Source organism: Monodelphis domestica, chromosome 4 (assembly GCF_027887165.1).
Source record: "Monodelphis domestica isolate mMonDom1 chromosome 4, mMonDom1.pri, whole genome shotgun sequence".
Classification (NCBI taxonomy): Eukaryota; Metazoa; Chordata; class Mammalia; order Didelphimorphia; family Didelphidae; genus Monodelphis; species Monodelphis domestica.
The window spans coordinates 303,200,581-303,223,114 of record NC_077230.1 but is presented as its reverse complement, the minus strand read 5'-3'; the positions used below and the strand labels follow the sequence as shown (position 1 = coordinate 303,223,114).

The 22,534-nt window shown below is 36.0% G+C and overlaps 1 protein-coding gene across 1 annotated transcript in view; it reads right to left on the bottom strand.

Annotated features, from left to right (window-relative positions):
* Nucleotides 1–22,534, bottom strand: part of TEX26 (testis expressed 26) — a 59,808-nt gene that overhangs the window by 9,711 nt on the left and 27,563 nt on the right. The window contains exons 2-4 of the mRNA XM_007495273.3: nt 15,662–15,746; nt 13,551–13,713; nt 11,108–11,231 (exon numbers count right to left, since the gene is read on the bottom strand). Of these exons, the coding sequence (XP_007495335.2) occupies nt 11,108–11,231; nt 13,551–13,713; nt 15,662–15,746 (372 nt within the window). The remainder of the gene's footprint in view (nt 1–11,107; nt 11,232–13,550; nt 13,714–15,661; nt 15,747–22,534) is intronic.

Here is a 22,534-nt window from a genome sequence, read left to right as displayed (position 1 = left end):
TTGTAAGAAATTATCAAAGAAAATGACTCCTTGATTTTTTTGAAAAAGAGGGTAAGAATCCATAGATCATCTCCTCTAATTAATTCCCTAAAAGATAACTCCCAGAAGTATTGTAGTCAAATTAAAGAGCTCCCAGGCCAAAGAAAAAAAAAACTTCAAACAACCAGAAAAAAACAATGCAGATATCATGGAGTCCCAAGTCAGAATTACACAGGATCTGGCAGCTTCTACATTAAAGGATCAGAAGGATAAGAATATGATATTCCAAAAGGCAAAGAAACTGTGGTTTACAATCAATATCAACTGTCCATCAAAATTGACTTTATTCCTTCGGGGGAAAATATGGTCATTTAATAAAATATGTTTCCAAGTATTCCTGATGAAAAGACTAGACCATAACAGAAAACTTGATGTGTAACTTGTAAAAATGAAGATTTGAACCCCAGACTTCAATTCCCAGAAGTCCTTAGTAGTTCCCAGAATTCCCTAAAATCTCACCTGAGGTCCTCACCCTGGGGCAAGAACAAAATGGGTATTTAAACTGACTCTCTGCCTGCTTTGGCCCTCTCTCCCTGCTTCCGCTTCTAGGCTCACGCAGCTCTCTACCGAGCAGGAAAGATGTAGGTTGCACATGCTTTTCTTATTTTGTATTATCTTTAATTCTTAATTCTAATAATCTTTAATAAACCTTTAAAATATAATACTTTTAGCAGAGAAACTAAATTTTAATTTTAACAGTTTGGCGAACCACGTCAGTTGTGATGAAATACCCTAAATCTTCTGATTCTTTTCTCTACTGTTACTAAGTTCAGCTTTTAATAGCTACTGCCTAGATTTTTTTAAGCCACATTTCTCTGACCAAGGTTTTTTACCCTTGCAAAGCTGTTGCTGATCAGCTCACTCTCCTGCCTGCTTACTGGCTCCTGGCTCTGGCTCCTGGTTTTTGTTCTCTCCTGGTCCCAGTCCTGCCCTCCCTTCCCACCTGGCCCAGCCTGGCCCGGCTCGGCTTGGCTCAGCTCCTGTTGCCTGCTTCTCAGCTCCAGCAATCCAGGCCTGTGCTCTCACTTACCTGGTCCCAACCCGCCCGGCCCCAGCAACCCTGGCCTCTGAGCAGATGGCTCATCACCCCAGGCCCAGCCCCAGGACCCAGGCTGCTGGTAGCAGACCCAATTTCTTCAGGATCAAAAACCAGCTGGTAAAAAAAAAAACGAGAGTGATTTTTCTTTAGGCTACAATTCACCTCCATGTGGACTGGGGGCAGGGGATAACAGGAGAGGAGAAAGAGGGAAATAAGGAAGAGACTTTTCCAAACAGGTTATAAGCATGGCTTTAAAAGGTTATCTTTTCACTGTACTGATACTTTCATTTATCTCACCTGGGAGAAAATTCAATTCCCTGTAATTCTTTGGCCAAAATTGAGATTCCTAAAATCCACCCTTACTGGTGGGGGAGAGGGGAAGGGCGCAACTCAGTGGCTCAATGGATTGAAAGCCAGGCCTAGAGAAGGGAGGTCCTGGGTTGAAATCTGGCTTCAGACACTTCCTGGCGGTGTGGCCCTGGGCAGGTCATTTAACCCCCATTGCCTACCCCTTATCAATCTTCTGCCTTCTGACAATAGGTGTTCTAAATAGATAATTTTTAAAAAATGGAACTTTAAAGAGACTGGAGGTTATATATATATATATATATTTTTAATTAAAACCCTTACCTTCTATCTTGGAGTCAATATTGTGTATTGGCTCTAAGGCAGAAGAGTGACAAGGGCTAGGCAATGGGGGTCAAGTGACTTGCCCAGGGTCACACAGCTAGGAAGTGTCTGAGGCCAGATTTGAACCTAGGACCTCCCATCTCTAGGGCTGGCTCTCAATACACTGAGCTACCCAGCTGCCCCCTGGAGGTTATATTTTTAAGGCATTTCAGACTCCAATGCTTTATAAAAATCTCTGTATTTTATTGCATTTTGCTGATTGTTTTGTTTAAGATTTAACTTTGTGATTTTAAGTTCATATATTACTGCATTCAATACTATTCTGTTATACTGAATCATTTTAATGTACTAGGTTTTAATTACTGTTATATTCTGTTGCTTTTCCCCTATAACCATACTGAACAAACATTATTGAGAAGGCCCATATAAAAGCAGCTTTTCTAATTTTTACTTTGTAAATTGTCACATAGAGGATAGATGGACTTCATCAGAAAATTGCTACAACAACCTTTGAAAAATTTAATGAGCTAAATATCTCAAATTGATTTTAAGGGTTCTTTAGAAATGATTTTTAGAATTTTTTAACAATCTCTGGTCATTTTGCCTGCCCCTAACAGGAAGTAAGACCCATTTTAGTAGCTGAAGTGAAATATGATTATAACCTCCAACTCCCACATTTATAAAAATGTGAACGGAAGCTGGGAAGTTAATCCCAGGGCATATAGTACCCCCTGGATGGCTCCCCAAAAGGGAGCATCTCTCATTTACAACTCTTCAGCTCACTTTACTTTCACCAGAATGATATCTAGATTTCTTGATGATGTTCTAAACCCAAAATAAGTTTTACTTTGTTCAAAAATATGTTTACCAAGGTTGAAACCTTTGTTATATCTGTAAAAATTGTAACAAATATCCATCAGTTCATAAACTTTTAAAAATGCCATACAGCAACTTATGTAAAAATGATAGTGTGCTTGTTTGTTATTGTAATTAATTGGGCTATTGAGAATTTTGGGGATATTGATTCCTACATATTTGTACTACTGTTCTTTATTTAAAAAAAAAACTGTTACCTTGTAAAATTTGCTTGTACTCACCATGGATCATGGCCAGATATGAAGAGGAAATATAGCTCATTTTTGGTGAGAAAGCCTTGTATTCTATATTTTCTTAACTGACACAGTGTATCAATGATTATAAGCTATATTTTAGAATTTTAAAACTCTTATTATTATATATTTCTTGCATGTGCAATATACTATTTCAATTTTTATTTTTTCTTTCCTTTTTATATTTGAAGCACATATCACCAGTATTAAGTTTTTCTTTAACTTTTTGATTTAGCAGTAATATAAGTTTAAAATTTGCTAATGCATGCCCCAAAAGCTTGAGACTATAAAAATGATGCCACTAATTGTTTAAAAAAAATTATGGGACTTTGCTTAATGATTCTGTCTGATTCCAGGACAAAATACACAAAAGAGCCATTGCACAAGGCCAAAGAAACCAATCCAGGAAGGACTGATGTACTTCTAAACCAATACAAAGGACTTGAACCTAGTGTGAAGACTCAAGGTTGAGATGCTTAACATACGTTAAGAAGTAGGCCTTCCTTGTATCCACACTCTGAAAATATTTACAGACGAGTATCCCAAACTTGACTCCTGACCTGGCTCCTATAATCTAGTCCCTTTTCTGTCTTTCATAGTGTGGCAAACTTTCTGTAGTCCTGGCTACTGACTGGGTAAATGCTTACTTGCTTAGATCATTTTAATTGGGCCCTGATTGAAGGACCTATTATAGATTTATTTTTCCTTTACTTGGAATTTTTACACATCTATATTTTCATCCAGAAATTATCTTTTTTTATTTGGATTTTTCTGATGTCTTTTTAATTTCTCTTGCCAATTACTTCATATACCTCATAACTCAGCCATGCATCCCTAAGTAATCCTGTGTTATTCAATCACCCTCTTCACAGGGAAATGTAAAAATATTATTATTTTAAATTTCAAAGTTTACATTCCTTTAGAGAAGAATTTTAGGTTAAGAAACATGCTACCTCTCCGAATCCAGAAACTGAACAGTTTGGAGAAGACACCATGAAGATGCCTCCAGACCAAAAGCTGCACGAGAAGATCAAGAATGAACTTTGGGTGTGGTTGATTGAACATTTATTTGTATGTATACTTTCATGCCAAAGGGGACTGCCCCCTAACTGTTTTTTTTTTTTTGTCAATACATCTAGCAATTATTGGTTTTGTTCTTTTTTTCCTCTTATCCTCAAATTGTTGTAATCTTTAAGTTGATAATGTTTTCATGATCCTTTTGGGGAAACTTTTCCCTATATGATCAAATGGGAAAATGTAAAAATGGAGACTTGAACCCCAGACTTCAATTCCCAGAAGTCCTTGGTATTCCCAGAATTCCCTAAAATCTCACCTGAGGTCCTCACTTGGGACAAGAACAAAATGGGTATTTAAACTGACTCTCCACCTACTTTGGCCCTCTCTCCCTGCTTCTGCTTCTGCTTCTGCTTCTAGGCTCACGCGGCTCTCTACCGAGCAGGCAAGATTTGCACATGCTTTTCTTATTTTGTATTTTCTTTAATTCTTAATTCTAATAATCTTTAATAAACCACTAAAATATAATATTTTAGCAGAGAAACTAAAATTTAATTTTAACAAAATATAAGATTCAAAAGAAGCATAAAAGGTAAATAAGGAAGAGAACATTAAAGGGACTCAATAAGGTCTAATTATTTATATTCTTGCATGGAAAGATATTAGTAACTCTTAAAATTTTTATCATTATATATAGTTAGAAGATGTATGCATAGACAAAGAGTATTGTGTAATTAGAATATGTATGCATAGACAAAGGGTATGGGAGTAAGGTGTTTAGGATGCCATACCAAAAAAAAAAAATCAAGAGGTGAAAAAAAGAGGATTGCACTGAGAGAAATGGGGAGAGGTAAAATGGGATTAATTATATCACATAAAGAAGCTCAGGAAAAAAATTATTTCTGTGGAGGGGAGGATGAGGGTGGTGATAGGCAATGGTAAAGCTTTACTCTCATTGGAATTGACTTAGAAAGGGAATAAAAAATCAGATTCATTGGGGCATAGAATCCTATCTTACACTATAGCCATGATGGTGAACCTATGGCATGTGGGCCAAAGATGGCACACAGAGACCTCTCTCTGGGGATCTAGGCCCTGCCCCCAAATGTAGGAGGTAGGGCACTGAAGCTTTGTAGCAGAGCTTGGCCCTGGCTTGGCCAGTCAGCAGCCAGGCCCCCACCCCTGAATAAAGGTGGTGAGACACTCTAGTCTCCTTCCACCATATCATGGTGGCAGAATGTGGCCAGCCCAGGGTTGGCAGTCCAGCTATACCCCTGTATGCAGAGGGGTGTGGCACTGCATGCAGTCAGGGTATGGGGCCATGCAGTCAGGGGCAGGGCATGGCTTTCCATGGTGGGGCAGAGCACAGCACACAGTCTGGGGGATGGGTGGGGCATGGCACAGGGTCCCTGAAGAATTCTAAAAGGTTTGCCATCACTACCCTATAGATTAGTAGAAGAGGAATAAGAAAGGTGGTAGTAGGGAAGGAGGTAGTATAAGGAAGGGAGAATTGGGGTGAGGGTTGATTAAAAGACCCTAGAATGGAGTAGGAGGGGAATAAGAAGGGTGATGGTATAAAGGGTAATAAAAGGGAGGAGGAATGAGGAAGGTGATTAAAGGAAAATATTTATGTGGAAGGACAGAATGAAAGGAGAAAGTGCAGGATTAAAAAAGAAAACAAGATAGAGGGGAATACACAAATGGTAATCATAAAAGCGAATGTAAATAGGATGAATTCACTAATAAAACAAAAAAAGAAAGCAAAGTGGCTTAAAAATTAGAATCTTAAAACATGTTTACAAAAAACACATCAGAGGGGGCCCTAGGTTCAAATCTGGCCTCAGACACTTCCCAACTGTGTGACCCTGGGCAAGTCACTTGACTCCCATTGCCTAGCCCTTACCACTCTTCTGCCTTGGAGCCAATACACAGTATTGATTCCAAGATGGAAGGAAAGGGTTTTAAAAAAAAAAACACATCAGAGGCAGATAGACACACACAGAGTAAAGGTAAGGGGATGGACAGAATCCATTGGGCTTCAACTGAGATTAAAGAAAATAAGTAATAGCAATCATGATCTCAGACAAAGCTAAAGCAAAAATAGATTTGATTAAAAGAGATAAGGAAAGTAATTTCATCTTGATAAAAGGTAATATAAACAATGAAGTAATATCAGTACTTAACATATATACACCAAATAGTATAGCCTCCAGATTTATTTTTATTATTTTTATTTTATTTAATTGATTAATTTAGAGTATTTTTGCAGGATTACAAAAATCATGTTCCTTTTCCCCACTCCCCTCAACCCCCTCCCATATATGACACATAATTCCACTGGGTTTCACATGTGTCATTGGTCAAGACCTATTTCCATATTATTGATATTTGCACTAGGATGATCATTTAAGGTTTATAACCCCCATCATATCTCCATTGACCCATGTGATCAAGCAGTTGTTTTTCTTTTGTGTTTCTACTCCCACAGATCTTCCTCTGAATATGGATAGTGTTCTTTCTCATAAGTCCTTCAGAATTGTCCTGGATCATTGCATTGCTACTAATAGAGAAGCCCATTACATTCAATTGTACCACAGGGTATCAGTCTCTGTGTACAATGTTCTCCTGGTTCTGCTCCTCTCACTCTGCATCAATTCCTGGAGGTCATTCCAGCTCACATGGAATTCCTCCAGTTCATTGTTTCTTTGAGCACAATAGTATTCCATCACCAACAGATACCACAATTTGTTCAGCCATTCCCTAATTGAAGGGCATCCCCTCATTTTCCAATTTTTTGCCACCACAAAGAGCTCAGCTATGAATATTCTTGTATAAATCTTTTTCCTTATTATCTCTTTGGGATACAAACCCAGCAGTGTTATGGCTGGATCAAAGGGTAGGCATATTTTTGTACAAGTCTTTTTCATGTGCTTATTGTTCTTTTTGACCTCCTTATCTGAAAATTACCTATTCATATCCCTTGCCCAATTATTAATTGGGAAATGGCTTGATTTTTTTTGTATAATTGATTTAGTTCCTTATAAATTTAAATAATGGGACCTTCGTCAAAGATTTTTGTTATATTTTTTTCCAATTTGTTGCTTCTCTTTTGGCTTTCTTTGCATTGGTTTTATTTGTACAAATCCTTTTTAATTTAATGTAATCAAAATTATTCATTTTACATTTTGTAATATTCTCTGTCTCTTGTTTAGTCTTAAAATCTTTCCCATAGATCTGACAGGTAAACTACTCTATGTTCACCTCAACTTAACCCCCTTTTTTTTTTTTGCATGTATTCCTTTCGCTGTGCAGCAATGCTTTCTAACAATTGTTCTTTATACCAAGATGAATCAAAAGTAATGGTCAGTATGTTGGTATTCCACCAGTCAAGAGAAATGCCACAAGGTACTCAGATGAAGACAGATGGCAGTTTCAAAGAGTTTGAAGGTAATGGTTTTTAGTGTAGACTAGACAGGATTCCCTTCTAACTATAGTGAACACTAATTGATTTTTCTTAAGCCTGGCTATGAAGTGCTATTACACTGCATGACTGACTCTCACCTGAAGTCAAACAATATTAAAAATTCTTTCTCTGCTTTATTTGTTCATGGAAAAATTTTAATGAAGCAAAAACAAACAAACAAACAAACAAAATAAACCCCAGGATACAGTCATAGGTATTTGAAGCCCCTGAAATTTGAATGTGCATAACAAATATGTTCTACTACTTACCTAAGTATCTGTACCCCACCTCAAATTCTAATCACTTTATATTAAGTGAAGAAACCTAAATGATATTCACTCTGTTCCTTTCTTTTGAATTCTTACATCCTCTGACTGCCCTCTGTAAAAATTAAAATAGTTGGTTGTCATAAATTGTAGTGATTAAAATAGTGGAAGATTTAAATTGTGGCAGATAAAAGAGAGGATGAGTAAATTGTGACCACAGAAAATATGTATTTCACTACAGTGTCTTGTTTTTAAATCAATATATAAGATGGTCGCCAGGGAAAAATTCCCAATTATTAAAGTATTCCCAAGTCAACTGGGTTTTATAGATATTTTAATTAATACAAATGTGGAATTAAAGAAAAGGAGAGATTGAGTGAAAAGGGAAATAATAAGAAAAGGATAGGCTGGCCCAGGGCAGCCCTGGCCAACCCAGGCCTAAGCCCTGAAAGAAAGATCAGTCAGTCCTTAATCACTCACCACAAGATCTGTCCAAGCAAGGATTCTAGTGACACCAGGCCAGCTTCATCTCAGCTGCCTTCACCAGCTCAATCCTGAATCTGAATATGAATGTCCCTGAATGAATCTGAGCTCCTATTTAAAGGGAATTTTCTCCTATGTCTCCTCCCCTAACTTCTCCCATCTGCCAATCACAGTAGACATTTTCCAAAGGACAGACCATTCTTAGTTCACACCTAAGAAGTCTTAAAATTTTTATTAAGTTTACACCAGAAAACTTCTGAGTAAGTTTCTCACCTCTTTGCTCCTTGTAAATTCACAAGTTGCCTGACGTTCATAGGTACTTATCACCCTTTTGTATAGGCACAGCTTAAGAACTTTTTGCCTTATTATAAGTATGGGTTTAAGTACTTTTCATTGTTCAGAAAAGAGTTTACAACTTTATCTTCCCCTAAGGCATGCTTAAGTATGGTGAAGTAGAGTTCTCATATTCCTGATCAAGTACCTTCACTGCCCAAATGGGGAATGGTCTTAACCCAACCTTGTGAAGTAGGGTCTGGGAAATTTAAGGTTCACACCTCTCTCCTACTTTACTTCTCCTAGACCTCCAGGACCTTTCAGTTCCTCCTCTCCCTCCATAATATTCTCCTATTGAGATCTTTCCAGAAAACATTAACACCAATCCAGACCAAGGGATGCAGTCAGGACCATGAGAGACCCAAAGACATATCGCCCCTTCTTCAGCAGGAAGCAATTTGATGAGCAAGACTATCGCCCATTTTCCCCTTGGACTCATGGCCCCTTCTCTCCCTCCCCACCCCAGCATCTCCCAATCCCATTTTTTTTCTTTTTATATAAATTGGAAGATGGGAATGATAGATCCTGGGACCAGAGTCCCTCTTTCCCCCAATCCCTGCGGGGACCAAAGCCCCATCCTTCCCCCCCTTTCCCCAACACCTGCCTGAGCCTGAAACTGTCACAATAGTAACACCTGGCAGGACTCTAAGACTTCTTTCTTTGTCGGACCTATACAAATAACCTCCCCACATCACTGACCATCAGGTCTGAGAACTTCCCACCACCAGAGACCAAGGTTCCACATCTCAGACCATTACCTTATAAAAAGGTTGTCCCACCCTTCAGCACCCAGGTGGAGACTCTTAGCCTTCTACAGACCATGGGATCCCCCCTTTCTCTCCCTTCCTCATCCTGCCCCACTCCACTGCCATTTTCCTCCCATTCCCCTCTGCCCACTCCTTTCCTCCAGTAAAACCCTTGCCAAATTGCCCAATCTGTTTCATTAATCTCGGGTTGGACCCCTGTCAGCCAAGTCTGACAAAAGCAAGGATTGTCCATTATCACTGCTATTATTTAATATTATATTGAAAAGCTAGTTTTAGCTATTAGAGAAGAAAAATAAGTTGAAGAAATTAAAGAAAGAAATAAGGAAACTAAAGTACCTCTCTTTGTGGATGATATGATGGTATACTTAGAGAATCCTAGAAAATTAACTAAAAAACTAGTTGAAATAATTAATAGCTTTAGCAAAGTTGCAGGATACAAAATAAATGCACACAAATCATCAGTATTTCTATGTATTTCTAACAAAATTCATCAGCAAGAGTTAGAAAGAGAAACTCCATTTAAAATCACTCTAAACAACATAGAATATTTGGGAATCTGTTTGCCAAGACAAATGCAAGAATTATATAAACACAATTACAAAACACTTTTGATACAAATAAAATTAGATCTAAGCAATTGGAAAAACATTAATTGCTCATGGAGAGGCCAAGCTAATAAAAATAATAATCCTACCCAAATTAATATACTTATTCAGTGCCATACATATTAAATTACCAAAAAATTATTTTATAGAACTAGAAAAAAATTATAACAAAATTCATCTGAAAGAAAAAAATGTCAATATCTAGGGAACTAATGAAAAAATGTGAAGGATGATCTTATACTGTACTATAAAGCAGTGATCATCAAAACAATCTAGTACTGGCTATAGAAAAATCAGGATATTAATGCATTATTGGCAAAGTTATGAACTGAGCCAACCATTCTAGAAGGCAATTTGGAAGTATGCCTGGAGGGCTCTAAAACAATACATACCCTTTGATCCAGTAATATAACTACTAGATCTGTATCCCAAAGAGATTTTTAAAAGGGGGAGAAATTACCTACTTGCACACAAATATTTATAGCTTCTCTTTTTTTGTGTTGGCAAACAATTGAAAATTGAAGGGATGTCCATCAATTGGGGAATAGCTAAACAAATTGTGGCAAATATGGGGAGGGAATACTATTATGTTGTAAAAAATGATGAACAGGATATTTCAGAAAAAGCTGGAAGGACCTACGTGAACTGATGCAGAGTGAAATAAGCAGAACCAGGAGAACATTGAACACAGAAAAAGCAATATTGTGGAAAGATCAACTGTGAAAGAGTTACTCTCAGCAATACAATGATCCAGGACAATTTTGAGAGACATGACAAAGAATGCTATCATGTTATCCACCTCCAAAGAAATAACTGTTGAGAGTCAAAATGCAGATGAAAGCATACAGATTTTCACTTGTTTATTTGGTGTTCTGTTTGGGGGTTTTGGTTTTATATGATTATTCACTTACAAAAATGAACAATATGGAAATTTGTTTTGCATGATAATATATGTATGACCCAGATCAAATTGCTTGCCAAGTTAGCTCCAGGAAGGGGAAGAGAAGAGAAGAGAGGGAAGAAGACAATTTATATCATTTAACTTCAGAAAACTTATGTGTATATTTGTCATTACATGTAATTTATAAAAACTTAAAAAATGTTTTTAAAGAATTCTCCAGGAATAATTTTTCTAAAGGTCTAGTATGTGAAGGAGGAGGTACCCCTGGCACTATACTGTTTGCAAAGGAGTTCTGCTTCCATGTCAGAATTATTAGTCCTAGAAGGAAACTTGGGCTAATTACTGATCTGTTCCCCTACATTTCAGAAGTAGAGCAATCAATTTTCCTATAAGAAGAGAAGATGAAAACTCAACACATGATTTCTCATGTAGGAAACAAGGGAAACCAGAGACCTTACTTTTTGATTTATCCATAAAGTCTTCCTGGGAACGAGATGTATACTGATCTGCTATGGCTTTACGAATTTCTTGTATCGAAGCAGGAATTCTCCATGGAGAATTTTCTTGAATCGCTTTTGTAAGCTGTTGAGGCAATTTCCATATTATAAATTCCTAATAAGATAGACAAAATTTCTAACAACATTATTTTCTAATAAAAATGCTGGTAATAAACCTGATAGAAGTTTCATATTCTTTTTTTTTGTGAATGAAATTTTTATTTACACATTGTATCTATAAGCAGATACATAAGTTCTTATACAATTATTTTCCAAAAATGTGCAAGAAATTACTATAATTTTGTTTACAAACCAAAACACATATTAAAATCAATGGACTTTGGATAATTCTCATTCTATGGTGTGCTTAGTACAAATGGTACACACCTGATTTGAAACATACAGAAAAGTGTAAACTACAGCAATCTGGATTGCAAGTATTAATTTCATGGCACTCCATCACCACTAGATGTTTCATATTCTTATTTATGTACTTATGTATGTACATGTGCAGAATATGTTTTCTAATAGGATTCTGCACATCCAAATAGAAAAAAATCATTAATTTCATTTATACAAGTTGTTATCAATTTACATGACTTTCTATTTTTCACACAATTCTTTGGTATTTATATACACTAGAGAAATTGAGTATAAGAACATTGAATCGGAAGACCTGGGTTTGATTCCCTCCCATCTCTGCCACTAACTTGCTGTGTAATCTTGTTCAAGTTCTCATAACCATTCTAAGCCTCCTTAGTTTCCTTATCTATAAAATGAGGAACTTTGCCCAAGTTGTTAATTAACTCCCTTCAAGCTCTAACATTCTAGGCATTATTCATTGTAATGGTAAGAAAATGGGAGCAATAAGGCAAAATTATATGTGCATCAAGACTAGGACCTTCATAGTGATTTTTTTTCTAGGGGGAAAATGTATGTCCTGTTACCAATATTTTAGAAAAATTCTAAGTCATTCCAGTTCTGGCCTCCCATGCCAGGGCAGCAGAGACGTCCCATGGATTTCTTATGCCCAGCTTTCAAAGGCTATGTGGACAACTCTGGCACTTGAGAAAATCACTGAGTCTTGGATTCCTCGGGGACCCCATGGTAGTGGATGTGAGTTCAAATCTCATGTCTACTCATACGACCTTGGGAAAACTCACTAAACCAGAGCCTTAGTTTCTATTTCTGTAAAACAAGGAGTTTAAACTAGCTGCTCTTCAAAATCTCTTCTGGTTATAAATCTATGATTAAAGGATGATTCTAAGAAAGAAGAGGAAGAGGGATTTCTCAATCTTATGGATCTTTAGGAAATATCCTCCACTTCAATATTATTAATATAATATTCTCAATAAAAGTAATAAAAGATTAAGATTATAAACATATTTTAAATTATTTTCTATGACCAAAAAAGTCCAAAATTCCACAAATATTCCAAATTCATTTTCTATCCATTTCTTATAATTTCATATTCTTTCTTTTCTATTCTATTATTTATCATGTCTAGGTCTCTTGATATGTAGTAGGGGTTACTGCTGGGGTTCCTGACAGCCCCATTTAGTTGAAAGGACTTCAGAAACCAACTCATCCAACACTCTTCCTCCTTTTGTAGTACAAGGAAAAACTGAGGTAGATAGGAAGGTTAAGTGACTTGCATAAAGTCATACATACAGTAAGCACCAGAGGCTGTATTTGAACTCAGGGGATCACTGATTCCAGGACCAGGGCTCTTTTTTATTAGGGTATGAATAATCCAACAAAGGGCACTAAGAAGTTATGGCCAGACAAGATACAGAGGAGATTGAGGAAATTAGGAATAGTAAATGGTTACTGGTGGAACATGAGTGAACCACATTGACTATATCTTGTAATTCAAGTCTGTAGCTAGCTTTGTTATTAAGTTATGGGTCTAGTCCAATTTCTATCTTGTGAGAAAACTTTACTCAATTTTGGGATTAAGGAGAAAGCTTTACTGAATTGTTTTAACCTGGTGCTGAATGGCTGAGAAGCTGGACCAGCTCTACCTGCTGTGCTGCTTAAAGAACCTTAACTGAAATTGTATGCAAATTAATTGGCTTTCTTTTATTATAAATTATAGTATAAAAAGAATACAATAAGAGTACAGGGTGTTATGTGAAATAAGAGGGAGGAAAGACCATTCATATTATATTCCTCCATGTAAATCCACATCTAGGATATGTAATAACACTTGATAGCTCTAGAATTTCAATGTTAGGTGATTTTATTCACAATGGATCCAATGGGATGCTCCTTGATGCTATGTCTTCATAAGGGCATTTGAAGCTTCTCTAAGATATGTATGTTTGTACATTTTCAGGTTCATTATTGCTATACAATGAAATTCTACATATGTTTATCTATTATGCATTTACTTTAGACTTACCCGGCAAGAATGGAGACTTTTGTTTCTAAGGCTCGTAGTTGGAGGTTTTATCATTTCCTCTTTAGAATATGGTTTCCAAGAAAACTGTTCTTTGTATAATGTTTCAGTGTTGATGGGATCGCTGAGTTTGTATGTATATCCTAACTGTCTTATATTATCATGACTATAAGAAAAACATTAGAAATTATATGATAATATGATGCCAGATGTTACAACATTGCAATGCCAAATGCTTCTACCAGAAGTATACTTCTAGAAATAAGTTCTAACTTTTAAAGATAGGCTGGATCATGTAGATAAAAAGCCAAATATAAGTAACTCTAGAGTTCCATGAAGATAAATAATCCTGTGAGATGGCTGTTTGCAAAAATATGCCACTTGAAGAGAAAAAAAAAGAGGGAGGGAAGACATTCTAATAAATTTATTTTCATGTATTTAAAAACTGAATAATAAACTGTTGAGAAGAGTCCAATTATATCTATTGGAAAGTCAAACAAACTAGATATTTTAGAAACTAACTTTTCTGACATCACTTTCTTCAACTTTAAAATGGAAATAACACTTGGGATAACTTTGAAAAAATATTTTGTGATTATATGAATTATCTTATATGCAGCAAAGTCACATACTATAGTAATAGGACCTTTAAAGAAGGTCCATTTAATCTTTCTTGATGTCTTTTTATGAATACCTGGGAAGTGTTTTAGTCTTCCTGGAAACCCCCTTGAGATAGCTCTAATTATCTATGCAAATTTATCTGTTTTGCATCCCCATATATATATATATATGTGTGTGCATATATATATATATTTTTTCCCTATATCAATGGATTATAACTTTTTAAGTAGATTAAATCCTTAGTGATTGACAAGATGATGAAACCAAGTTCCAGATAAGGGAAATAACTGGTCCAGGGTCAAGCAAATGTAAAGTAACAAGCAGAGAGATTTGAATGTAAAGCCTCTGGATCCAAATACAAGACTCTTATATGATGCTACGTTGTGGCTATCCTTTCATTGTTGTTACTTATTTATCTGTCTTCTCCATCTTCCAAATTGTACTCTAAATCTTGGAAGGCAGAAGATGTGTAGCTAGCTCTTCCATTTTTCAATCCCAGTGGCACCATGAACAGCTATAAGTACTGTGAAGATTTAGTTTAACTCTCCCCTGATTATGAAAATGAAGTTAATTAACTCTCCCCTGATTGTGAAGTTTAAATTGTAACCCCTGCCTATTTTTAGATTTAATTATCAAAAGTGTAAACACCCTACTTAAAAGTTGAGTAGAGAGATTTGACCATTTTTAGATTTAATCACCAAAAGTGTAAACATCCCATTCACACTTGAGTGGGGGAGGTCTGTGACCCACGTGTGCAATAGTGGGTGATGAATCAGAATTAAACTGACTTCCCCTGGGCAGTCCTAAAGCAAAGCTTCAACTGTGATTGGTAGACGTAAGATTAGGGGAAGGCACAGGAAGTGATGCAAAAAAAAGTGTCTTTAAAATGGAGTTATAACTTCCTGAGTGCAGTTCTACTTGGAGTTTTTACTTGGAGTTCTTCATGCTTTGGTGTTAAAACTAGAGAAGAGTCTGCTGACTGGACCTGAGACCCTGTTCCTAGTGAGGCTGTTCTAAAATCTCTTCCTTTTGACTGACACATGGTGAGTGAAAATCTGACTCTTAACTGCTGGATTTTCTGAAGAAAAAAAAAAACTAACCTCAGGAGAGACTTACTTCCTGAGAGAGACTTCCTCGGGTCCTTGGCTTTGCCAAGGCCTAAGGACTAACTCTCTCTGCCTGGGTTGAGCCAAGGGCCTGGAGTAAATTACTTAGTGCTTAGGCTAGATATCTAACCCTATTTCTCTCTCTGATTTTCTTACTTCACTCTTGCTATATTTTGTAAATAAATTGTGAATAAATATCTTTGGAATAAACCAAATTCCTGGCAATCCTATTTTAAATATAACCCAGTCAAATTCTTTTGAATAATAACCCCTTTTGCTCCCTTACAGCACACAGTAGATGTTCAGTGATGTTCTTATTGACTGACAATTTTTGTTAGTTTTGATGATATGCAACAAAACACAATGAACTAATCAGAAACAACTCACCGAAATGGATCAAGAACTTCTCCTTTTTTAGGTGTGAATACATGCATCATTGTCGTTTCATAGGAATTCCAACTGGTATCCCCAGCTGAAAGAATAAAATAGCCATTTCAGATTTTATGATCACAGGATAGTCTGTTTGAGACCATTAATTCAACAAGAAAAAAAGTTTTGGCAGAAAAACAGTTTTGCTATAAAGGAACCATTTTAAATGCAAATATAACCTCTTAGCTCTTAGTCATAGGGTCTGAAAGCAGTTAAGAGAAAGAGAGAGAAAACAATAGAAACTTGTTTTGTTTTTGAGTTGTGTAGGGGCTCTGCAAAAAAATTCACTCATTTTCATTGTGTGCTGACTCTTCCTAATGTTATTTGGAGGTTTTCTTGAGCAAAGATACTGGAATGGCTTCTCCAGCTTATTTTACAGATGAGAAAGCGGAGGCAAACAGGGTAAATTGAGCAACCTAGGGTCATACAGCTATGGTAAGGGTCTAAGATCAATTTTGAACTCATGAAGACAAGTCTGCCTGACTTGAGCACCAACCACACCTACTGTACCATCATCTAGCTTGCCCTAATGAACAAATTAGAGAATTAATATTGGAAAGAACCTTAGATATCATGCCTCATGCATGAATTATGTCAATACTCTGAATAATACAATTAATATAATATGAAAAATAATAATACATTAAATTCTATTATTAAGAAAAAGATGGAATGTGGACTTGGATTTTCCAAATTATCTATGCCCATTGAAAGAAATTCCTCCATGGGAATTTGATCAGTTGTTTGACTCTCTAAGTCTTTTTGTCTACATAGGTAGCCATAGAATTACATGTGGTCATATATGGACAACTTATGTGGTCCAGGGTCATTATTCTGCCTCTGTTTGAAACCCTTCAAAAAGAGGGAGCTCACTACCTTCTCCCAATGTAACCCAGATGATTTTTGAATAGACAATTGTTAGGAACTGTTTCCATTATCAGGCCCCAATCTACCATATTATAATCTTTACCCTTTATTCTTAGTCTTGTCCATCTAGGACACAAGCAGGGCAGGTATAATCACTTTTCCACATGACAGTCCTCGAAGAGAGTTATATTTCCTTTACATCTTCTTTTTTCAAAGTTTAACACCCCAAGTTCCTCTTACCAATCTTTAGATGGCATTTAGAGGATTCTCAAGACATTTATCATCCCATAGACTCTTCTGAATGTTCTCCAGCTTAATATATTTCTTAAAATGTTGGGTCCAGAAATGAATACAATATTCCAGATATGATCTGACTGGAGCAGAGTATACTGTCATACTATGCATATTTTATAGAGCCTACAGTTTTATATTAGCTGTTTGGACTGCCATATCACTGTTGATTCACACTGAAATTACAGTCCATTATATCTCCCAGATCTCCCTAGCCACCTCTCTACCCATCTTGAATTTATGAAGTTGATTTTCTGAACCCAAATGCACATTACATTTATCTCTATTAATTTTCATCTTGATAAATTCGTACCAATATTATTCTATTCCAGGGATTGGCAAAATGTAGCCTGATGGCTGAATTCCATCACCAGTCTATTTTTGTATAAGCCATAAGCTAAGAATGGCTGGATTTGGTTCTTAAATGCTAATTTGCCAGTCCTTAAAATCAATCAATATCATTTTGCTCTGTTTTGCTTTTTTAACATGACTTTATTTAATTTTCATCTCTAAATTCTCTTCCTATCTCCTGTCTCCTACCCAATGCAAAGGTAAGAAATATAAACCCCATTACAAATATGCATAGTCATCAGGTAAAGCAAATTCCTGCATTAGCCATATCCAAAAATTACATGTGCCTTAGTTAAACCTTCTAATATCTTTATATCTCTTTCCAGAAGTGGACAACATGTTTTGTCACAAGTCTGATGGAACTCTATTATTTGGTCATTGTATTGATCAGTTTCAAAGCTGATTATCTTTACAAATACTATTATTATATAAATTGTACTAAGTTCTGTTCATTTTATTTTACATCATTTCATACAAGTCTCCTTAGGTCTTTCTGAAACCATTTCCTTCATTATTTCTTACAGTATAGTAGTATTATTCCCTATGATATTCATATGCTACAACTTATTCAGGCATTCCCCAATTGATGGGCATCCCCCATCAATAGTTTCCAAATCTTTGTCACGACCAAAAAGAACTGCAATGAATATTTTTGTATACATGGATCCTTTTTCCCTTTCCTTGATCTCTTTAGGGCATGAACCTAGTAGCAGTATTTATGGGTGAAACAGTATGTATGCATGGTTTTAATTACTTTAGGGGCATAGCTGCAAATTGTTGTCCAGAATGGTTGGACTAGTTCAAAGTTCTGACAAGAGCACATTAGTGTTCTGTTTTCCCACAGGCCCTCTAGCATCTGTAATTTTCCTTTTTTGACATCTTAATCAATCTGATGAATATGAAATGGCACCTTAATTGTTTTCATTTGTATTTATTAATTATTTGGAGCATTTTTTCATATGGCTATTCAATGGCTCAGATTTATTCTTCTGAAAACAATCTATTCATATCCTTTGTTTGCTTATCAGGTGAGCAATGGCTTTTTCTTGTATATTTGGCTCATCTTTCTATACATTTTTAAATAAGAACTTTATCAGAAAAAGTTCATGTTTGGTTACAGTAAGGGAAGGGCTACCAAACTGTACATATCCCTTTGACCTAGCATATACTACTATACTAAAGGGATCAAAGAAAAAAAAAGGTCTATATGTACAAAAATATTTACAGCAGCTCCTTTTGTGGTGTGGTGGCAAAGAACTGGAAATTGATGGGATGCCCTTCAATTAGAGAATGGTTATGGTCTAAGATGTTGTAATACTATTGAAATGATGAGTAGGATTCTTTCAGAAAAACCTGGACTTACATGAATTGATTGAAAGTGAATTCAGCAGAACCAGGAGAGCAGCATACACAGTAACAGCAACACAATGATCTAAGACAATTCCAAGGGACTCAATAAAAAATACTGTCTACATCCAGAGGAAGAATTTATATAGTTTGTTTTTTTTTTTTAATATATTTTATTTGATCATTTCCAAGCATTATTCGTTAAAGACATAGATCATTTTCTTTTCCTCCCCCCCACCCCCCATAGCCGACGCGTAAGTCCACTGGGCATTAGATGTTTTCTTGATTTGAACCCATTGCTTTGTTGATAGTATTTGCATTAGAGTGTTCATTTAAAGTCTATCCTCTGTCATGTCCCCTCAACCTCTGTATTCAGGCAGTTGCTTTTTCTCGGTGTTTCCACTCCCATAGTTTATCCTTTGCTTATGAATGGTGTTTTTTTTCTCCTGGATCCCTGAAAGTTGTTCAGGGACATTACACCGCCCCTAATGGAGAAGTCCATTACGTTCGATTATACCACAGTGTATTAGTCTCTGTGTACAATGTTCTCCTGGTTCTGCTCCTCTCGCTCTGCATCACTTCCTGGAGGTTGTTCCAGTCTCCATGGAACTTCTCCACTTTATTATTCCTTTGAGCACAATAGTATTCCATCACCAACATATACCACAGTTTGTTCAGCCATTCCCCAATTGATGGGCATCCCCTCGTTTTCCAGTTTTGGGCCACCACAAAGAGCGCAGCTATGAATATTTTTGTACAAGTCTTTTTGTCCATTATCTCTTTGGGATACAGACCCAGCAGTGCTATGGCTGGGTCAAAGGGTAGATATTCTTTTGTCGCCCTTTGGGCATAGTTCCAAATTGCCCTCCAGAATGGTTGGATCAGTTCACAACTCCACCAGCAATGAATTAATGTCCCTACTTTGCCACATCCCCTCCAGCATTCATTACTTTCCTCTGCTGTTATGTTAGCCAATCTGCTAGGTGTGAGGTGATACCTCAGAGTTGTTTTGATTTGCATCTCTCTGATTATAAGAGATTTAGAACACTTCTTCATGTGCTTGTTAATAGTTTTGATTTCTTTATCTGAGAACTGCCTATCCATTTCCCTTGCCCATTTATCAATTGGAGAATGGCTTGATTTTTTGTACAATTGATTTAGCTCATTATAAATATGAGTAATTAAACCTTTGTCAGAGGTTTCTATGAAGATTTTTTCCCAATTTGTTGTTTCCCTTCTGATTTTAGTTATATTGGTTTTGTTTGTACAAAAGCTTTTTAGTTTGATGTAGTCAAAATTATTTATTTTACATTTTGTGATTCTTTCTATATCTTGCTTGGTTTTAAAGCCTTTCCCCTCCCAAAGGTCTGACATGTATACTATTCTGTGTTTACCCAATTTACTTATGGTTTCCTTCTTTATGTTTAAGTCACTCACCCATTTTGAATTTATCTTGGTGTAGGGTGTGAGGTGTTGATCTATTCCTAGTCTCTCCCACACTGTCTTCCAATTTTCCCAGCAGTTTTTATCGAATAGTGGATTTTTGTCCCAAAAGCTGGGATCTTTGGGTTTATCGTATACTGTCTTGCTGAGGTCGTTTTCCCCCAGTCTATTCCACTGATCTTCCTTTCTGTTTCTTAGCCAGTACCAAATTGTTTTGATGACTGCTGCTTTGTAATATAGTTTGAGGTCTGGGACTGCAAGGCCCCCATCATATGTGTTTTTTTTCATTATTTCCCTGGATATCCTTGATCTTTTGTTCTTCCAAATGAACTTTGTTATGGTTTTTTCTAAATCAGTGAAGAAGTATTTTGGTAGTTCAATGGGTATGGCACTAAATAGATAAATAAGTTTGGGTAGGATGGTCATTTTTATTATATTGGCTCGTCCTATCCATGAGCAGTTAATGTTTTTCCAATTGTTCAAGTCTAGTTTTAGTTGTGTGGCGAGTGTTTTGTAGTTGTGTTCATATAGTTCCTGTGTTTGTCTTGGGAGATAGATTCCTAGGTATTTTATTTTGTCTAAGGTGATTTTGAATGGGATTTCTCTTTCTAGTTCTTGCTGCTGAGCTGTGTTGGAGATATATAGAAAAGCTGATGATTTATGTGGGTTTATTTTGTATCCTGCAACTTTGCTAAAGTTGTTGATTATTTCAATTAGCTTTTTGGTTGAATCTCTAGGATTCTTTAATTAGACCATCATGTCATCCGCAAAGAGTGATAACTTGGTCTCCTCCTTGCCTATTCTGATGCCTTCAATTTCTTTATCTTCTCTAATTGCTACTGCTAGTGTTTCTAGTACAATGTCAAATAGTAGAGGTGATAATGGGCATCCTTGTTTCACTCCTGATCTTATTGGGAATGCATCTAGTTTATCCCCATTGCAGATGATATTAGCTGTTGGTTTTAGATATATACTATTTATTATTTTTAGGAATGACCCTTCTATTCCTATGCTTTCTAGTGTTTTTAATAGGAATGGGTGTTGTATTTTATCAAAGGCTTTTTCTGCATCTATTGAGATAATCATGTGGTTCTTGCTAGTTTGCTTGTTGATGTGGTCAATTATGTGGATGGTTTTCCTAATGTTGAACCAGCCCTGCATCCCTGGTATGAATCCTACTTGATCATGGTGAATGATCCTTCTGATCACTTGCTGGAGTCTTTTTGCTAGTATCCTATTTAAAATTTTTGCATCTATATTCATTAGGGAGATTGGTCTATAGTTTTCTTTCTCTGTTTTTGACCTGCCTGGTTTTGGAATCAGTACCATGTTTGTGTCGTAAAAGGAGTTTGGTAGAACTCCCTCTTTGCTTATTATGTCAAATAGTTTGTATAGTATTGGGGTTAATTGTTCTCTGAATGTTTGATAGAATTCACAGGTGAATCCATCAGGCCCTGGGGATTTTTTCTTAGGAAGTTCTTTGATGGCTTGATGGATTTCAATTTCTGATATGGGATTATTTAAGAATTCTATTTCCTCTTCTGTTAGTCTAGGCAGTTTGTATTTTTGTATATATTCATCCATTTCTCCTAAATTGGTGTATTTATTGCCATATAATTGGGCAAAGTAATTTCTAATGATTGCCTTAATTTCCTCCTCATTGGAGGTGCTGTCCCCCTTTTCATCTTTAATGCTGTGAATTTGCTTTTCTTCCTTCCTTTTTTTAATTAGATTGACCAGTACTTTGTCTATTTTGTTTGTTTTTTCAAAGTACCAGCTTCTTGTCTTATTTATTAAATCAATAGTTCTATCACTTTCGATTTTATTAATTTCTCCCTTAATTTTTAGGATTTCTAATTTGGTTTTCTGCTGGGGGTTTTTAATTTGATCGCTTTCGAGTTTTTTCAATTGCATTTCCAATTGATTGATCTCTGCTCTCCCTTGTTTGTTAATATGAGCTTTCAGGGATATGAATTTGCCTCTGATTACCGCTTTGGCTGCATCCCAAAAGGTTTGAAAGGATGTTTCGCCATTGTCATTTTCCTTGATGAAATTATTAATTGTTTCTATGATTTCTTCTTTAGCTAAACGGTTTTGGAGTATCATATTGTTTAATTTCCAATGGGTTTTAGATTTGGTTTTCCATGTACCATTACTAATCATTATTTTTATTGCCTTGTGATCTGAGAAGGCTGCATTCATTATTTCTGCTTTTTTGCATTTGTGTGCTATGTTTCTGTGACCTAATGTATGGTCAATTTTTGTGAGTGTGCCATGTGGTGCTGAGAAGAAGGTGTATTCCTTTTTATCCCTATTTATTTTTCTCCATATGTCTATTAATTCTAATTTTTCTAAGATTTCATTCACTTCTTTTACCTCTTTCTTATTTATTTTTTGATTTGATTTATCTAAATTTGATAATGGTTGGTTTAAGTCTCCCACTAGTATGGTTTTATTGTCTATTTCTTCCTTCAATTCTCCTAGTTTCTCCATTAGAAATTTGGGTGCTATATTATTTGGTGCATACATGTT